The sequence below is a fragment of the Capsella rubella genome, unplaced genomic scaffold (assembly GCF_000375325.1).
Source record: "Capsella rubella cultivar Monte Gargano unplaced genomic scaffold, Caprub1_0 scaffold_1, whole genome shotgun sequence".
Classification (NCBI taxonomy): Eukaryota; Viridiplantae; Streptophyta; class Magnoliopsida; order Brassicales; family Brassicaceae; genus Capsella; species Capsella rubella.
In genome coordinates, this window is record NW_006238923.1 from 8,201,504 (window position 1) to 8,216,235 (window position 14,732).

The window sequence follows — 14,732 nt, forward strand, 5'->3', positions numbered from 1 at the left end:
TCCATCTAAATCTACATTTGCCAAGTCTCTTTCTGCCATTTGTATCTTCTGAAGTTGAGAAGCTGTGCCTACAAAAAGCTTTTACCAAAACAATATCAAGTGTGAAGCTAGTAGGTTCTCCTAAACCTGTGAGGTTGCCAGTTCAATTCGCTTCTAAACCACATTTTTGGTAAAGTATAAACCTTTTGGGACAGAAAAGAAAAAAGATTAGACCTTTGAAGAATCAGAGAGAAAAAATCGAGTAGTCTCGGTATATCTAGCAGAGCTAGACTAGCACCAAACGAACACTGGAGAAGAAAACACTTCGAACTGATTAGCTTCTTATGTCACTCTCTACAGTATCTTCTGGTGTCGGCGTTCTCGAGCTCCGATGTTTGCGTCTGTTACCAATCTCGAGCACCCAAATCCAGTTTCTCACTGTCGAAGCTAGAAAACAGCCTAGAAGAAGGCGAGGCGAACTCTCCTTCAGCCACTTTCCGGTACTTATCCACTCGAATCGTCATCTTCGTCATGGCTTCTCCGAGCTCAATTCAAGTTTTGGTCGTTCCCACGGTGGAGAAACTGGACACTCCGATACAACAGAAAAAAGTTCCGTCGCTTCTGTAAGTCCCTATTATGACCTCTGATTTCTCAGATTGTCTAAGTATTAGAAAAATAACATCGATTATAGGTTAAAGTCTAATGCTTTGTGTATCCTGGTTAAGATACTGAACGATGATGGTATGTGTTTGTTGGCGTATAAGCTTAGTTTGAAGATGGTGAAGAAGTGAGGAATAAAAGCTCTTCAAGTGTTGGTGATAGCTATGTGGCCTTGTTTGTTCGAATGCTTGGTTTGGACAATGACCCTCTTGACAGAGAGCAGGCAGTAGAGGCGCTATGGAAGTATTCTTTGGGTGGAAAGGAATGCATTGATGCGATAATGCAATTTCATGGTTGTTTGAATCTCATTGTGAATCTTCTCAAGTCTGAGTCCAGTTCCACCTGTGAAGCTGCTGCTGGGCTTATACGCTCTATAGCTTCTGTCAATCTGTATAGAGAATCCGTTGCTGAGAGTGGTGCGTTGGAGGAGATAACTGCTCTATTGAGCCGGCCTTCGTTAGCTACAGTGGTATGAAGGATTATGATTCCAAAATAATATACTCCTTTTTTTTGTTGGATTTGAATTGTGAGGTATGATTGTTTGTTAGTTTTGTTTTTCCAGGTGAAAGAACAAAGCATATGTGCTCTCTGGAATCTGACTGTGGAAGAAGAAATTAGGGAAAAGGTTGCTAACTTTGATATCCTTAGGCTACTCATTAGTTTCCTTGAAGATGATGATGTACACGTTAAGGAAGCAGCTGGTGGCGTCTTGGCCGATCTAGCCCTAAGCAGCTCGAACCACAAGATTCTGGTTGAAGTAGGAGTCATACCCAAACTGGTAAGACCTTTGCTTTCTATCTTATAGAATATAACAATACGTCCATATAGTACGGTTTTTCTGTGGTATATTAGAGTGAAATGATAGCTAATAGTCAAGGGTGAGAACTGAAATTATGCGAAATTGGTTTAGATTCATTGAGGGGAATGGTATTTTATATGGAAAACTGTAGATTTGTTAGTCATGCTTCTGCTTGCTTATTACCTTCTCAATTGGAATCCAGGCAAAGATGTTGAAAAGCGATAATACAGATAACAAAGGGTCTAAAGTTATTAAAAAAGAAGCAAGAAATGTGCTTTTGGAGCTCGCCAAAGACGAATACTACAGAATTCTTGTCATTGAGGAGGGTGTTGTACCCATTCCCATTATTGGTGCAGATGCTTACAAGTCCTTCAGACCGGATTTGTATTCTTGGCCTAGTCTACCAGATGGTATAAAGGTCGAGCAGACGGCAAAAAATCCTTCCAGATTTGGTGCGTCTGAGCTGCTTCTTGGTTTAAATGTTGACAAGAATGTTGACGACGTAGACGAAGCCAAAATGAAAGCAATAGTTGGGAGGACAAATCAGCAGTTTCTTGCCCGTATTGGAGCAATTGAATTTGAGAAGGAAATTAAATCTGAAGGGCCTGGGAAATCTCAGCAGCTTACTCTTCTTCCTTGTGTAGATGGTGTGGCTCGTTTAGTCTTAATTCTTGGATTGGCAGATGAATTGGCAGTTACAAGAGCTGCAGAGTCAATTGCTGATGCATCTATCAATGAGGATATGCGGGTTTCGTTCATGGAAGCCGGAGCTGTAAAGCCTTTGGTTCAGCTTTTAGCCAACAACAACAAAGAGGCTGTTAAACTACCTGTCATCCGTGCGTTGAAAAATTTATCTCTTAGGTGCTTATTTTTGAGTATAATCTATATTTTTGTTAAGCAGTTTCTCCTCATAGATTGAAATTGTTTATGCATGATAAAATGCAGCCGCACTGTTTGCCAGAGGGTTGAAGCTGAAGGTGCAGTAGGGTTCTTAATTAACCTTCTGAAGCAGCCAGATATCTCACTAAGCGTCACAGAACAGGTCTGACTTCATTTTCTTCTTCCTTTGTTCCTTGATATTTCGGCTATAATGGAATAACTGGATGCAGAATGGTCTTCTGGGAACAATGTTTTGCAGGTTCTGGATATACTTGCTCATATCTTAGATCCCAGCAAGGAAATGGAATCCAAGGTATGTTTCTTTTTCAATATCATCTTACTCTAAATTTCTTCTCATTTGGCTTAAACTATGTCTCTTTATCCTTTAGTTTTATGAAGGACCCGTGAACGGATCAAAAGTAGACTCCAGGTCAGTCTTCTTCTCGGTTTTCCTATTCTTTCAGTTCATTGTTTTTGTTGTTATAGAAGTATCAAATACTCAATATCGGGGTGGGAATGAACAGGAAGGAAGCTCTGGATGCTGCTGTTTTTTCTCGGCTTGTCCAGATTGCAAAGACAGCCTCTCCGAACCTGCTAAGAAACGCAATATCCGTCATCGAGTTTGGTGTAGTCATTAATCCAAACATGGACACGATCATCTCCGAGGATATCACAACTGTTCTTGATCTTGCTCTCCGACAAAAAGTCCTGGAAGGTACAAAACTTATCTTTTGAGATTAACTGTTTGAATTGATACAAATGAGTTTCTCATGATTATATGACAAATTGACAACGTACGAGTTTATTATGGAAACGCAGAACCTGAGAATGAAGCTACAGAGTTAGAGAGCCATTTGCTTGAGCTAGAAGAAGCTGGTTTAACGATCTCTGCTGCTTCAAGGCTACTGACAAGACTTCTTGACTCTGCGTGTTTACGCCAGAGTATTGATATGACGCTCTACACGGGATTACTAAGGAGGATCCTAAGATCAAGGCTCCCACTACACTACAAAGACTGGGTTGCCGCTTGTCTTGTCAAACTCAACACTCCCTCCTCTCTCTCTCAATCTCTCAACAATCCGATCAACGTTGAGGTATGTCAGTGGTATAGTTTGCATCTCGATTACAAAAGCTTTTTGCCAGTTTCTTATATCATCTTACTTGTGAATCATAAGGTAACCCTCTACAAAACAATCCCGAGTCTTGTGGAACAACTCAGTTTTTCCTCATCTCCAGAAGCGAAAGAAGCAGCGGTTCTGGAACTGAACAGGATAGTCTCCGAGGAAGTTCCAGAATCAACTCAAACTCTTGCCTCACAAGGAGCGATCGAGCCGCTGGTAAAGCTTCTAGAAGAAAGGAACGAGCGGTGCGTTGAAGCGAGTTTATCAGTATTGTATAACCTGAGCATGGACAGTGAGAACCACACAGCCATCATAAGAGCAGGAGCTGTGCCAGTACTGAGACGTATCGTTATGTCTCAAAGACCACAATGGGAGAAAGCTCTTCGGTTACTCAGAAATTTACCTGTTTAGGACAAGTCACAAACATCTTGAAATCACAAACACTTGTTGCAAAATACTTCTCTGATCGTGTCATGTAAATTTTTGGAATCGAATTAGAATAATACATATAATTTCTCGTTTGAAAAGTGTACTATACTAGTCAGCGTAGGAAAAGACTATTCTAGTATTAAACAAAATGGGATTACGTAGCACGTAAAGAATCACTATCAGCATATTCTGGCAGATCCAATGATCCACACACACGATCGATCACTTAAAATCTAAAATATTTACTCTTTTAAAATGTTACGCAAGCGAAAGAAAAAAACCGCGAATCCAACGGCTGAGATTTTCTTACTGTGTCGGTAAAAAGTAAAAGAAGACGAGAGAAACGTTCCACTGTCACTCACTTGACCACACGTGTCGCGGTCTCGTTAAGCTTCGTTCGCGTAGCTTTTACTCTCTCTCTCTCCCACACAGCGTTTAAGAGCTTCGCTTTTATCATCACATCACTCTCTCTCTCTGCGTCTCCAATTCTGATCTTCTTCTTCTTCTTCTTCTTCTTCTCAATACGAATATGGTTTTCAAGGTGTCTACCGTCTCAACATCTCCTATTGATGGCCAGAAACCGGGAACGTCTGGTCTCCGTAAGAAGGTTCGTTGATCGATCTCTGTCTTCTGAATCGCGCGAAATGGAATTGTTGCATCTGGATCAGATCTGTTTAGATTGTATTGAATGGATTTCAAATGCGATTAACCATCTGTTCGCATCTGATTTTGATCTTTGCATTGGTCTGTATTGATTATGCGATTAGTGAGTCATGATGATGCAAATTTTCGTAAATCCTCAGTTTTCGTCTTTGGATCGTGTTTTCGTTTTGTAATGAATGATTTATTTTGGATCAGCCTCGAGATCATGTTATCATCTTTGATTTGATACAATTATATACATTACGTGTTTTGAATTAGAGAGTATATGGATTGGATTTGTGTATAATCGTGTACTCTATAGTCTCTCTTCAAACTAGGCCTAGTTGCTAATTTTCAAATCTATATTTTTCATACGTTTTCGAGTATAAAATGATCTTTGGGTGGATATTTAAATCATATATGAAGTTTATAAAAAAGGACTCACTGTTCAGCGATTTTGGATCTGTTTCGAAGATGTGATACACCTAAATCGTACACTATTCTGTAAAATAAATTTTGGTTGGATCATTTTACGATATGAATCTTGTGTTCATTGGTTGGTCCACTCTGCAGATATCGAAATAGCTAGCATCTTTTGGTGTCTCTCATTAGGATTTTGTTTTGTCTTACTGTGTAGGTGAAAGTGTTCAAGCAACCCAACTATCTAGAGAATTTTGTCCAATCAACATTTAATGCTCTTACCGCGGAGAAAGTTAAAGGTGAGATTTTTCTTACCCATCATGGTTGCTATTTAAGTGGATGCTTGTTGTTGACATAACAGTTGCCAGGCAGATATTTGCTCATTCGAAAAATTAATGAGGAGTTGTTTGTATGTGTAGGTGCCACACTCGTGGTCTCTGGTGATGGTCGTTATTACTCCAAGGATGCTGTTCAGGTAATACCAATGTGATTCTTTGTTTTCTGAATCTGACTGAAAGTAATTATGTCTTATAGAATTAGTGCTCATGTATTTACAGTATTTTGAGAGACTCATGTTTATTTAGGAAACCCTGCTATTATGATCATCAATGCCTCACATATTTATCTTTGTTTCTATCTCAGAACTTTGAATTAGAACAGCTATAGAGAGATTAGAGGTTAAGGTTTTTTGTTATCTTTGAAGATGATCAATATCACTTGCGTGCAATTTCCTTTGGCTAAGTTTGTTTGGCCTGGTCCTGTTACAAATTCAGTTCCCACTTTTAATACAATTTTTGTATTGACAGATTATAATTAAGATGGCAGCAGCTAATGGTGTACGACGTGTCTGGGTTGGTAAAAACACTCTGTTATCAACTCCTGCTGTATCAGCTGTCATTCGTGAAAGATCAGGAGCTGATGTAAGATATCCTTCTCTAAGCTCATGGTTGTGCATATCTTTGGTTTTGTTTTGTTTTTGTTTGTTCACTATATTCATACTGGAGCACAAAAATGTATGATGTTTATGAGAGACTGAATCCCAGTCTCTGGTTACAGGGATCAAAAGCAACGGGAGGATTTATCTTAACAGCAAGTCACAATCCTGGTGGCCCTACTGAGGTTTGTTCCATTGCTGTTCTATATCTAATGTGATCTGCCCCCTTTAGAATGATCTACTCGTTTTGTATCACTATATAGTTTCATTTCAGTATATCAGATATATAGATCAATAAGATTCATACCCGTTATACAGGATTTTGGGATCAAATACAATATGGAAAATGGAGGACCTGCTCCTGAATCAATCACTGATAAGATTTACGAGAACACGAAGACAATCAAGGAGTACCCAATAGCACAAGATCTACCAAATGTATCCAAACATTCTGAAGAATCCTCTTATTTGGTAGCATATTTTCCATCTTCTGCCTTTTGTTAAATCATAGTTGCTCTGGTCTCTACAGGTTGATATTTCTGCCATTGGTGTAAGCAGTTTCGAAGGACCTGAAGGAAAATTCGATGTTGAAGTTTTTGATTCCGCAGATGACTACGTAAAATTAATGAAGTGAGTGCTTTCCCTCAAGAATGTTTTCTAAAAATGTTAATATGATCTATGTGCAGTCTCTATGATCTTTTCTAAAAATGTTTTTTTTTTCCTTTAAGGTCAATCTTCGACTTTGAATCCATCCGGAAATTGCTTTCATCTCCAAAGTTTTCATTCTGGTATGTAGCTTGCACTGGTTCCCAAACCTTTTCCATTTGAGTGTAAGTTTTGTAACACATATTCCATCGCTTTAATGTTATATTTACTTTGTTTCTTGAAGCTATGATGCAATGCATGGAGTTGCTGGAGCCTATGCACATCGCATCTTTGTTGAAGAACTTGGTGCTCAAGAAAGCGCATTATTGAACTGCACACCCAAGGTCTTATATTTTTTCTAACCAAGAAATTCTTATCCTTAAATGATTACAAATTTCATCCCAAAAAAAAATGATTACAAATAAAACCTTTAGGCTCACTATTTACCTCAAAACAACATTTTGTAGGAGGACTTTGGAGGAGGACACCCAGATCCCAATTTGACCTATGCTAAGGAGCTTGTGGCACGAATGGGCTTAGGTAAATCTGACACCGGAGGTGAACCTCCAGAGTTTGGCGCCGCTGCTGATGGTGATGCAGACCGTAACATGATTCTTGGTAAAAGGTAGCTTACTAGTGATCTTTGAAGTAATATCTATACATGGAACTGGTTAACGAAGTACTTTTAAACTTAAAAGTATCTCTTCTTTCTAGGTTCTTCGTAACTCCCTCGGATTCAGTAGCTATAATTGCTGCAAATGCTATTGGGGCCATACCGTACTTTAAATCTGGTTTGAAAGGTGTTGCAAGGTACCATACACTCGGGATTTCTTTATTTCTCGAAGAGTTGTGTATGAAACTCTTTTCATCTATCTTATTCGCTTACTTTTAACTTCCACTTCTTCTTTTAGGAGCATGCCAACCTCAGCTGCTCTTGATGTCGTTGCAAAAAGTTTAAATTTGAAGTTCTTTGAGGTACATGTCACCCTGGAACTTCTATCGAGTTTCTTTTTATTTTCCTACCTCTGTAAATTAATTCACATCTCTTCATAATCACATATCAGGTTCCTACGGGATGGAAGTTTTTTGGTAATCTGATGGATGGCGGTATGTGTTCTGTATGTGGAGAAGAAAGTTTTGGAACTGGTTAGTTTCTTTTTCCATACTCACACATCTTTGAATAAGTTAAAATCAACGTGTACGGTTCTAAAGGGAAGATCTTTCACAGGATCGGATCATATCCGCGAGAAAGACGGGATTTGGGCAGTTCTTGCGTGGATGTCAATACTTGCTCACAAAAACAAGGGAAATGTTGAGGGTGATGGTAAACTGGTGACGGTTGAAGACATTGTCCGCCAGCACTGGGCTACCTATGGTCGTCACTATTACACTCGTTACGACTATGAGGTAAAAGTTGCTTAAAGTTTGGTGATTGAATTATACCATATTATGGGGAACAAGTAGTACAATTATTGATAGCTTAAAATTTGTCTCTATAGAATGTAGACGCAGGTAAAGCTAAGGAGCTGATGGAGCATTTGGTCAAACTGCAATCTTCAATTCCTGAAGTCAACAAGTACACACACGTCTACTTCTCTGAATTCCTTCTATACCGTAACATCTACTCTGTTTTCCTAACCTCTACCTCTCTCAATTTTTATCTAGGTTGGTGAAAGGAATTCGTTCAGATGTGGCGAATGTCGCTAGTGCCGATGAATTCGAGTACAAAGATCCAGTTGATGGCTCAATCTCGAAGCACCAGGGAATCCGTTACTTGTTTGAGGACGGATCTCGACTTGTAAGCTATCCTTTTCTTTGGTTTTGAGCCTTTAGGCATATTAGCTAGAACATAGTAATAGAAATTATGAAATAGAAGTTGCATAGTCATAAATCTTTATGTATAACAAAACCAAAACTTATGAATCCTCTCTTGTCTGTACATATGAAGGTTTTCCGTCTCTCTGGAACTGGCTCAGAAGGAGCAACCATCCGGCTCTACATTGAACAGTACGAGAAGGATGCTTCAAAAACCGGAAGAGAATCCCAAGAAGCTTTGTCTCCTCTGGTCAGATGCTTAATATAGAACATAAAATCCATAAATTTTTATCTAATACCAAAAGGATTTTCTCTGATCAAATGTGGAACTGTTGTTGGTGCGTGTTGATAGGTTGACATAGCTCTGAAGCTGTCCAAGATGGAGGAGTTCACCGGCCGATCTACTCCAACTGTCATAACATAAGAACAGACAGTCAAGTTGAACGACTCAAATCATACACTTTTGTCCGCGCCAATGGGATGCTTTCTTCTAATACTATTTCAGTATTTCTTGTTCCAAATTACTTACATTATACGAATAAGTAGTCTCAGGGAGAATTGGTATTCTCATTCAGAATCCTGAACAACCCACTCGGACCAATTTCTTGAGTTGTCATGAGGCTTATACTTTTACGGATTTGGCTTTCTCGGTTTTGGTTTTGTTTTCTCTTGCTTCCATTTTTTCATGGCTAAGGAATGTTATTTCAGTAACATGAGTTTACAATTTTGGTCTCTTAACGTCTAACTTCATTGATACCGCAACAATACATTGATTACAATCTAAAGTGGGTAATGCAATTCAATTGTAACTGTGAATGGTGTTCTGAGTTTAACTGTGGTAAAATGTTGTATATTGATGCCATTAGACAAATCCAAGATGATACTTCATTTTTTTTAAAAAGGTAGCTAGGGAGAGATGTCGATCTTGATATCGAAGATTCGAAAGAGAATAAATGAATGAAGAAGATGACACTTCAATATAGACACATACATCAGAGTTGCTTTCGTAGTGAATATAGAAAACTAGAATAAGAAAACCCAAAGATTTGGTTAGAGTCGTAGACAACCTTAATTCTCCTACCGTGACCTTCCCATATTTATAGAACAAAGCTCCATTCAACTTTCGACTCCACTTAAACCACACTATCCTATATTTCGTGTAAGTATCTCTTTCTCTATGCTTCATTTGTTTCACTTTTTAATTTTTAGTATCAAATATATACATAAACTGAAACTATCTGATATCTCACGTCCTAATTCAGACTTGTCGAGTTCTACTACTCTCAATACCATGTGAATGATATACGAACGTGAGAAAAAAGAATTGAATCGGAGTGTACAATCCTATGACATATTTTTCTCGAAAAAGCTATGCATATGACAAAAGCTAGCTAGTGAGAGAGTTAGCATGTTTTTTTGATATGTCCAAAAACACCAAACTCATCTTAACGAACTACCCACTACTACTACCCGCACTACCTCGGTCTATCACACTCATATAACACACAAATAAGCAAAACAAAGCCTATATATTGACTCAAAACTGATTCTAGTGAATCATATATCAAGTAATTTAGTCGACCTCTATGTAACCAAAAACTCGAATCGATGGAAAACAAACTCCCACTCCCAATAGTACCCACGCCCGATCTATCATCTCTAGTGGTCTTAGCTTGTACGTACACTTCGTTATCAATCTATCTAATGAGATATATTATATTTTTTTTAACATCTATGAAACTTAAACTTAATTCACTTCTAGTTACAACACTCGCATTCGTATTACCATTTACAATATTATAACTTTTGAATAAATAACCCAATCTTTCACAACTACGTACGTAAATTTCTTCTGATACAAACAAAATGATTGAAGACCAAATAATTAGTACCAAAATATAGTAACACTCGTTGATGACAAAAAAAAAAAAAAAAGATGTAAACTTCTTCGTCGATGTCGACAAAAATATTAATGAGAAATATATGATAGTTCTACCGCCATCTAACTATTACTTTACTAGGGACTCAGGATTCATTCCTTCAGTGTGGCATTTTATTTTATTTTTGTAGTATTTTCACAATTAGATATGAAATATAACATCATCACGATCATAGTTGTTTTTATTGGCACTAAATGTTCGTACGTTTTATACCAGATTTAGAATTATCAATAATTTCCATGCAAATGAAATTTGAATACTAGTATGAGTTTTAAGTTTTTTTTTTTTGTTCATGTACGCAGTAGTAAATATAATTCAAACGTTGGTCGTAATAAGATTGACATACTTTAAATTTTTGGTTAAAGTCATAGTTAATTGTTATGATGTAGCTACGTGACAGAAATTGCAGAAAATGTCGTTTTTGTAAACCTAAACCATTAATTAAAGGATAAAGTAAGAAAACTTGCTCAGCGAGAAAACATATTAATTCCCACAAAAGACGGACTTAGCTAATTAAACTTTTCATCAAAAAACTTTAATTTGGTCAAGCTCACACGAAACTCATGTGAAACCCCTTTTGACCTTTTGATTTTGATATTTACTTAAAACTCTTTCTCTCAAACTCCCTAACGCTTTGGTTGGTAGATTTCACATCAGAAACAAAATTTAGATATGCATGTATTTTTGTGGTTGGAGAGACATACTTGTAATAACTATAATCACCATTCATAAAATTTTGTGTTGTTACCTATAATCCAGTAGGCAGTATACGTATATGTTCTTCAAAAAAATACAATCAATACGTACGTGAACTATGGCTTCATCATGATATGTGGCAATACGTGAAAGGCTCATGTCTCTCAAACGTCTTACACATGTGGCAGGCCATTAGCCAAATCAAGTTTCTAGTTTCTATGCATAGTTTGAACATCTTATGTTATGTTCAATGTTTATGCCATAAGTTGGAACCAATGGCCATTGCTAACTTAGATTCTGTAACATATGTTCTTATTTATATAAATGTTTACATCAACACGCTCTTACGTGGCTGCATACGTGTAAACATTCAAGTATGGGACTTATCGAGATAGAGTATCCACACATTTGTTACTTGACATGCATTTATATATAACTCTATGCTTCCCTGAGAAAGCAATATCCCCAAATCTATCCTCATCCAAATTAGTCAAAAAATCTCTAATTGGTACTTCTCAAATGGATCACAAACTCCTACTAACGTCTCCAAAATGTATCATAACCATCATTTACGTTCTATCAATCTCTCATCTTAATGCCCATTTCATAACTTCATGCAAACAAACCCCATACCCTAGCGTCTGCGCCCACCACATGTCCAATTCACCTCTCGAAGTCAAAACTCTAGACGACCAAACCGATGGTTTAACTTTCCACGACCTTGTGGTCAGCTCCACCATGGACCAAGCCGTGCAACTACACCGCCTTGTCTCTACCGTAAAACAGCGTAGTTCTCTCCATAAACACGCCACGTCAGCTTTGCATGACTGCTTGGAGCTCTACGAAGACACCATAGACCAACTCAACCACACTCGGAGTTCGTACGCTCAATATTCTTCGATGCATGATAGACAAACCTCGTTAAGCGCAGCCATAGCTAACCAAGACACTTGCAAAAACGGATTTAAGGATTTTAACTTGACCTCTTCGTATTCGAAATTTTTCCCAATACACATTCACCGGAACCTCACTAAGTCTCTAAGCAACTCTTTGGCAGTTACAAAGGCTGCGGCTGAGGCAATTGCCGAGAAATATCCATCGACAGGGTTCACCGAGTTTAACAAACAAAGAAATATCGGCAGAGATGGTGGCCACCGGAGATTATTGATGTCTTCCGACGAGAAATATCCATCGTGGTTCCCTCTTACCGACCGTAAACTTCTGGAAGATACCGAAACCACGACCAAAGCCGATCTTGTGGTGGCTAAGGACGGTTCAGGTCATTACACAAGCATTCAACAAGCAGTAAACGCAGCAGCCACACTTCCTCGGAGAAACAAGAGACTTGTAATATACGTCAAAGCAGGCGTTTACCGGGAAAACGTGGTAATCAAGAAATCGATCAAGAACGTGATGGTTATCGGAGACGGCATTGATTCTACCATCGTCACCGGTAATAAGAACGTTAAAGATGGCACGACGACGTTTCGCTCCGCTACTTTTGGTAATGTCGTCCGTGCTATATAGTTAGAGATATATCAAAAATACTTTCTAAAAGTAATACAGTATTTATTACATTAAGATTGCTTATACATAAAGAAATTTTAAATACATACTTATAGCCATAAACGTTATGCTTAAAAAAAAATTTCAATATTATTTACGTTTTGGTGTAAAGAGAATTTACCTATCTTTTTTGGTGTTTCATCACGTATAAACACTTGTATGATTTCTTGACCAAAAAAAATACCTTAAATTATAACATTTGGACTAATATTTTAATAACATAATATTTATTTTATTTGCCAAACAGCTGTTTCCGGCGACGGTTTTATCGCACGTGGTATAACATTCGAGAACACGGCGGGAGCGGAGAAACATCAAGCGGTGGCTCTCCGATCAGGTTCAGACTTCTCCGTCTTCTACGGCTGCTCTTTCAAAGGCTATCAAGACACTCTCTACCTTCACTCTCGCCGTCAGTTCTTGAGGAACTGCAACATCCACGGCACCGTCGATTTCATCTTCGGAGACGCAACCGCGATCCTCCAAAACTGCAACATCTACGCTCTCAAGCCGATGAGTGGCCAAAAGAACACTATTACCGCTCAATCTCGCAAAGACCCGAACGAGAACACAGGTTTCGTCGTGCATGGCTCTACAGTGGCTACAGCGTCCGAGACTTACTTAGGAAGGCCGTGGAAATCGTATTCAAGGACGGTTTTCATGAAATGTAATCTTGGAGGGTTGGTGAATCAGGCGGGGTGGTTGCCTTGGAACGGCGAGTTTGCTTTGAGTACTCTTTATTACGGAGAGTATGGTAATACAGGCGCCGGAGCAAGTGTCTCCGGTAGAGTTAAGTGGCCAGGTTACCATGTTATAAAGACGGCGACGGAGGCAGGAAAGTTCACGGTAGAGAATTTCTTGGACGGAAACTATTGGATCACGGCTGCGGGAGTACCGGTCAACGATGGACTTTGACTTTGTTTTGAGTCTACGATTAGTCTTTCTTGATTATAATGTTTTCGTTGGCGTGTGATTGTTATAATATAGTTTTGTTTCGCAATTCCCATGGATGGATTAAATTGAATATACAATATAATACAATAAAAAAAAAATCAATATATGGTTTTCTTATAAATCTTCTTTTTATCGTCACTTTGAAGTCAGTATTTTTTTCTTTTAGATAAAAAGAGCTTTAAGTTAAAAGTAATCATCAACTATTTTAATTTTCCTTAAATATTTGTCTTCGCAAGAATGATTAAGCAGTCTTCCAAACTTCGCTAGGTATTAATGCGAAAGAAAAGGATTATCTTCCACGATCTTGTAAGTATTTATCTTCTACTTCTTCGAATATGCAATACCGTAAACAAAAATCAATATACAGTAAAACCTCTATAAATTAATAACGTTGAGACCATGAAAATCTATTAATTTATAAAGATTTTAATTTATCGATAAATTAATAATTATTAATTTATAGAGAAATTTTCCTAATTTGGAAAGTTTTTCAAAAAAATATCTAAAATAAACTCTAACAAAAATTAATGTGTTTATATATACATATATTTTAAAATTTTTACCTAATTATTAATTTGTAATATTGATGGGACTATATATTTAGAAACGATTTTCAAATAAATTATTATCTTATTATTTTATCGATATATGTCTAAAATTACACGGGTCCCAAGTTGGGACCAGAGAAATTTATTAATTTATAGAGTGTATTAATTTATCGAGTATTAATTTATAGAGGTTATACTGTATACAATTTTCTTCTAAATCTTACTTTGAATTATTCCAAATGTATTTTCGCATTCCAAACGTGGCTATGTCTTGAAGCAAAAAGGATTATCTTCTACTCTTAAGTATTTATCTTCTTTACTTTTTTATATATGAAGATGGAATTATCTTTGTTTTTTTATTTTTATTTTTGGTAAATCTTCCTTATCTATCATCAGCACTTTGGTTTATATTTACTTTTTTCTCAATATATTTCCTTTTTCTCATGTAAAAGCCATGCACGAGAAGATTCAAATCTTTTTTTAATAGTATATCTCCATATATATGAATCTTCATATATATATATATATGCCTTGTAAATAAATCTTCCTTTGAATTTTTACAAAAGTATCTTCCAATCCAAACTTGGCTAGGTCTTGAAGCGAAAGAACAAGGATTACCTTCTACTCTTAAGTATTTATCTTCTTTTATATATATATATATATGAAGATGGAATTATCTTCTTTTTTTTAGTTTTAGTTTTTGGTAAA

At 37.2% G+C, this 14,732-nt stretch overlaps 3 protein-coding genes across 3 annotated transcripts; all 3 read left to right on the top strand.

The window, feature by feature from the left end:
• The first annotated feature begins 91 nt into the window (after positions 1 to 91).
• Positions 92 to 3,965, top strand: LOC17900622. Its single transcript, XM_006306700.2, has 10 exons — positions 92 to 602; positions 749 to 1,108; positions 1,202 to 1,417; positions 1,641 to 2,299; positions 2,384 to 2,480; positions 2,577 to 2,630; positions 2,707 to 2,747; positions 2,842 to 3,032; positions 3,137 to 3,411; positions 3,493 to 3,965. Exons 1-10 carry the CDS (start codon positions 324 to 326, stop codon positions 3,847 to 3,849), a joined length of 2,529 nt encoding a protein of 842 aa, XP_006306762.1. The 5' UTR covers positions 92 to 323; the 3' UTR covers positions 3,850 to 3,965.
• Positions 3,966 to 4,323: 358 nt separating this feature from the next.
• Positions 4,324 to 9,061, top strand: LOC17900361 (probable phosphoglucomutase, cytoplasmic 1). The gene is made up of 18 exons (XM_006307029.2): positions 4,324 to 4,474; positions 5,147 to 5,228; positions 5,349 to 5,404; positions 5,736 to 5,849; positions 5,986 to 6,048; positions 6,182 to 6,301; positions 6,393 to 6,493; positions 6,592 to 6,651; positions 6,753 to 6,852; positions 6,976 to 7,133; positions 7,223 to 7,318; positions 7,420 to 7,483; positions 7,573 to 7,654; positions 7,737 to 7,915; positions 8,008 to 8,084; positions 8,174 to 8,306; positions 8,457 to 8,573; positions 8,676 to 9,061. The coding sequence occupies exons 1-18, from the start codon at positions 4,397 to 4,399 to the stop codon at positions 8,745 to 8,747; spliced, it is 1,752 nt and encodes a 583-aa protein (XP_006307091.1). The 5' UTR covers positions 4,324 to 4,396; the 3' UTR covers positions 8,748 to 9,061.
• A 2,255-nt stretch (positions 9,062 to 11,316) lies between these two features.
• Positions 11,317 to 13,597, top strand: LOC17898481 (probable pectinesterase/pectinesterase inhibitor 6). Its single transcript, XM_006307031.2, has 2 exons — positions 11,317 to 12,463; positions 12,773 to 13,597. The coding sequence occupies exons 1-2, from the start codon at positions 11,380 to 11,382 to the stop codon at positions 13,435 to 13,437; spliced, it is 1,749 nt and encodes a 582-aa protein (XP_006307093.1). The 5' UTR covers positions 11,317 to 11,379; the 3' UTR covers positions 13,438 to 13,597.
• Positions 13,598 to 14,732: the final 1,135 nt, after the last annotated feature.

Coding starts and splice junctions, on each gene's coding strand:
- LOC17900622 (XM_006306700.2), top strand. CDS start 324: ATGTCACTCTCTACAGTATCTTCTGGTGTCGGCGTTCTCGAGCTCCGA. Junction 1,418..1,640: donor TAGGAGTCATACCCAAACTG/GTAAGACCTTTG, acceptor ATTGGAATCCAG/GCAAAGATGTTGAAAAGCGA. Junction 2,481..2,576: donor CACTAAGCGTCACAGAACAG/GTCTGACTTCAT, acceptor AATGTTTTGCAG/GTTCTGGATATACTTGCTCA.
- LOC17900361 (XM_006307029.2), top strand. CDS start 4,397: ATGGTTTTCAAGGTGTCTACCGTCTCAACATCTCCTATTGATGGCCAG. Junction 5,229..5,348: donor TACCGCGGAGAAAGTTAAAG/GTGAGATTTTTC, acceptor TTGTATGTGTAG/GTGCCACACTCGTGGTCTCT. Junction 6,494..6,591: donor GACTACGTAAAATTAATGAA/GTGAGTGCTTTC, acceptor TTTTCCTTTAAG/GTCAATCTTCGACTTTGAAT.
- LOC17898481 (XM_006307031.2), top strand. CDS start 11,380: ATGCATTTATATATAACTCTATGCTTCCCTGAGAAAGCAATATCCCCA. Junction 12,464..12,772: donor GTTTCGCTCCGCTACTTTTG/GTAATGTCGTCC, acceptor TTTGCCAAACAG/CTGTTTCCGGCGACGGTTTT.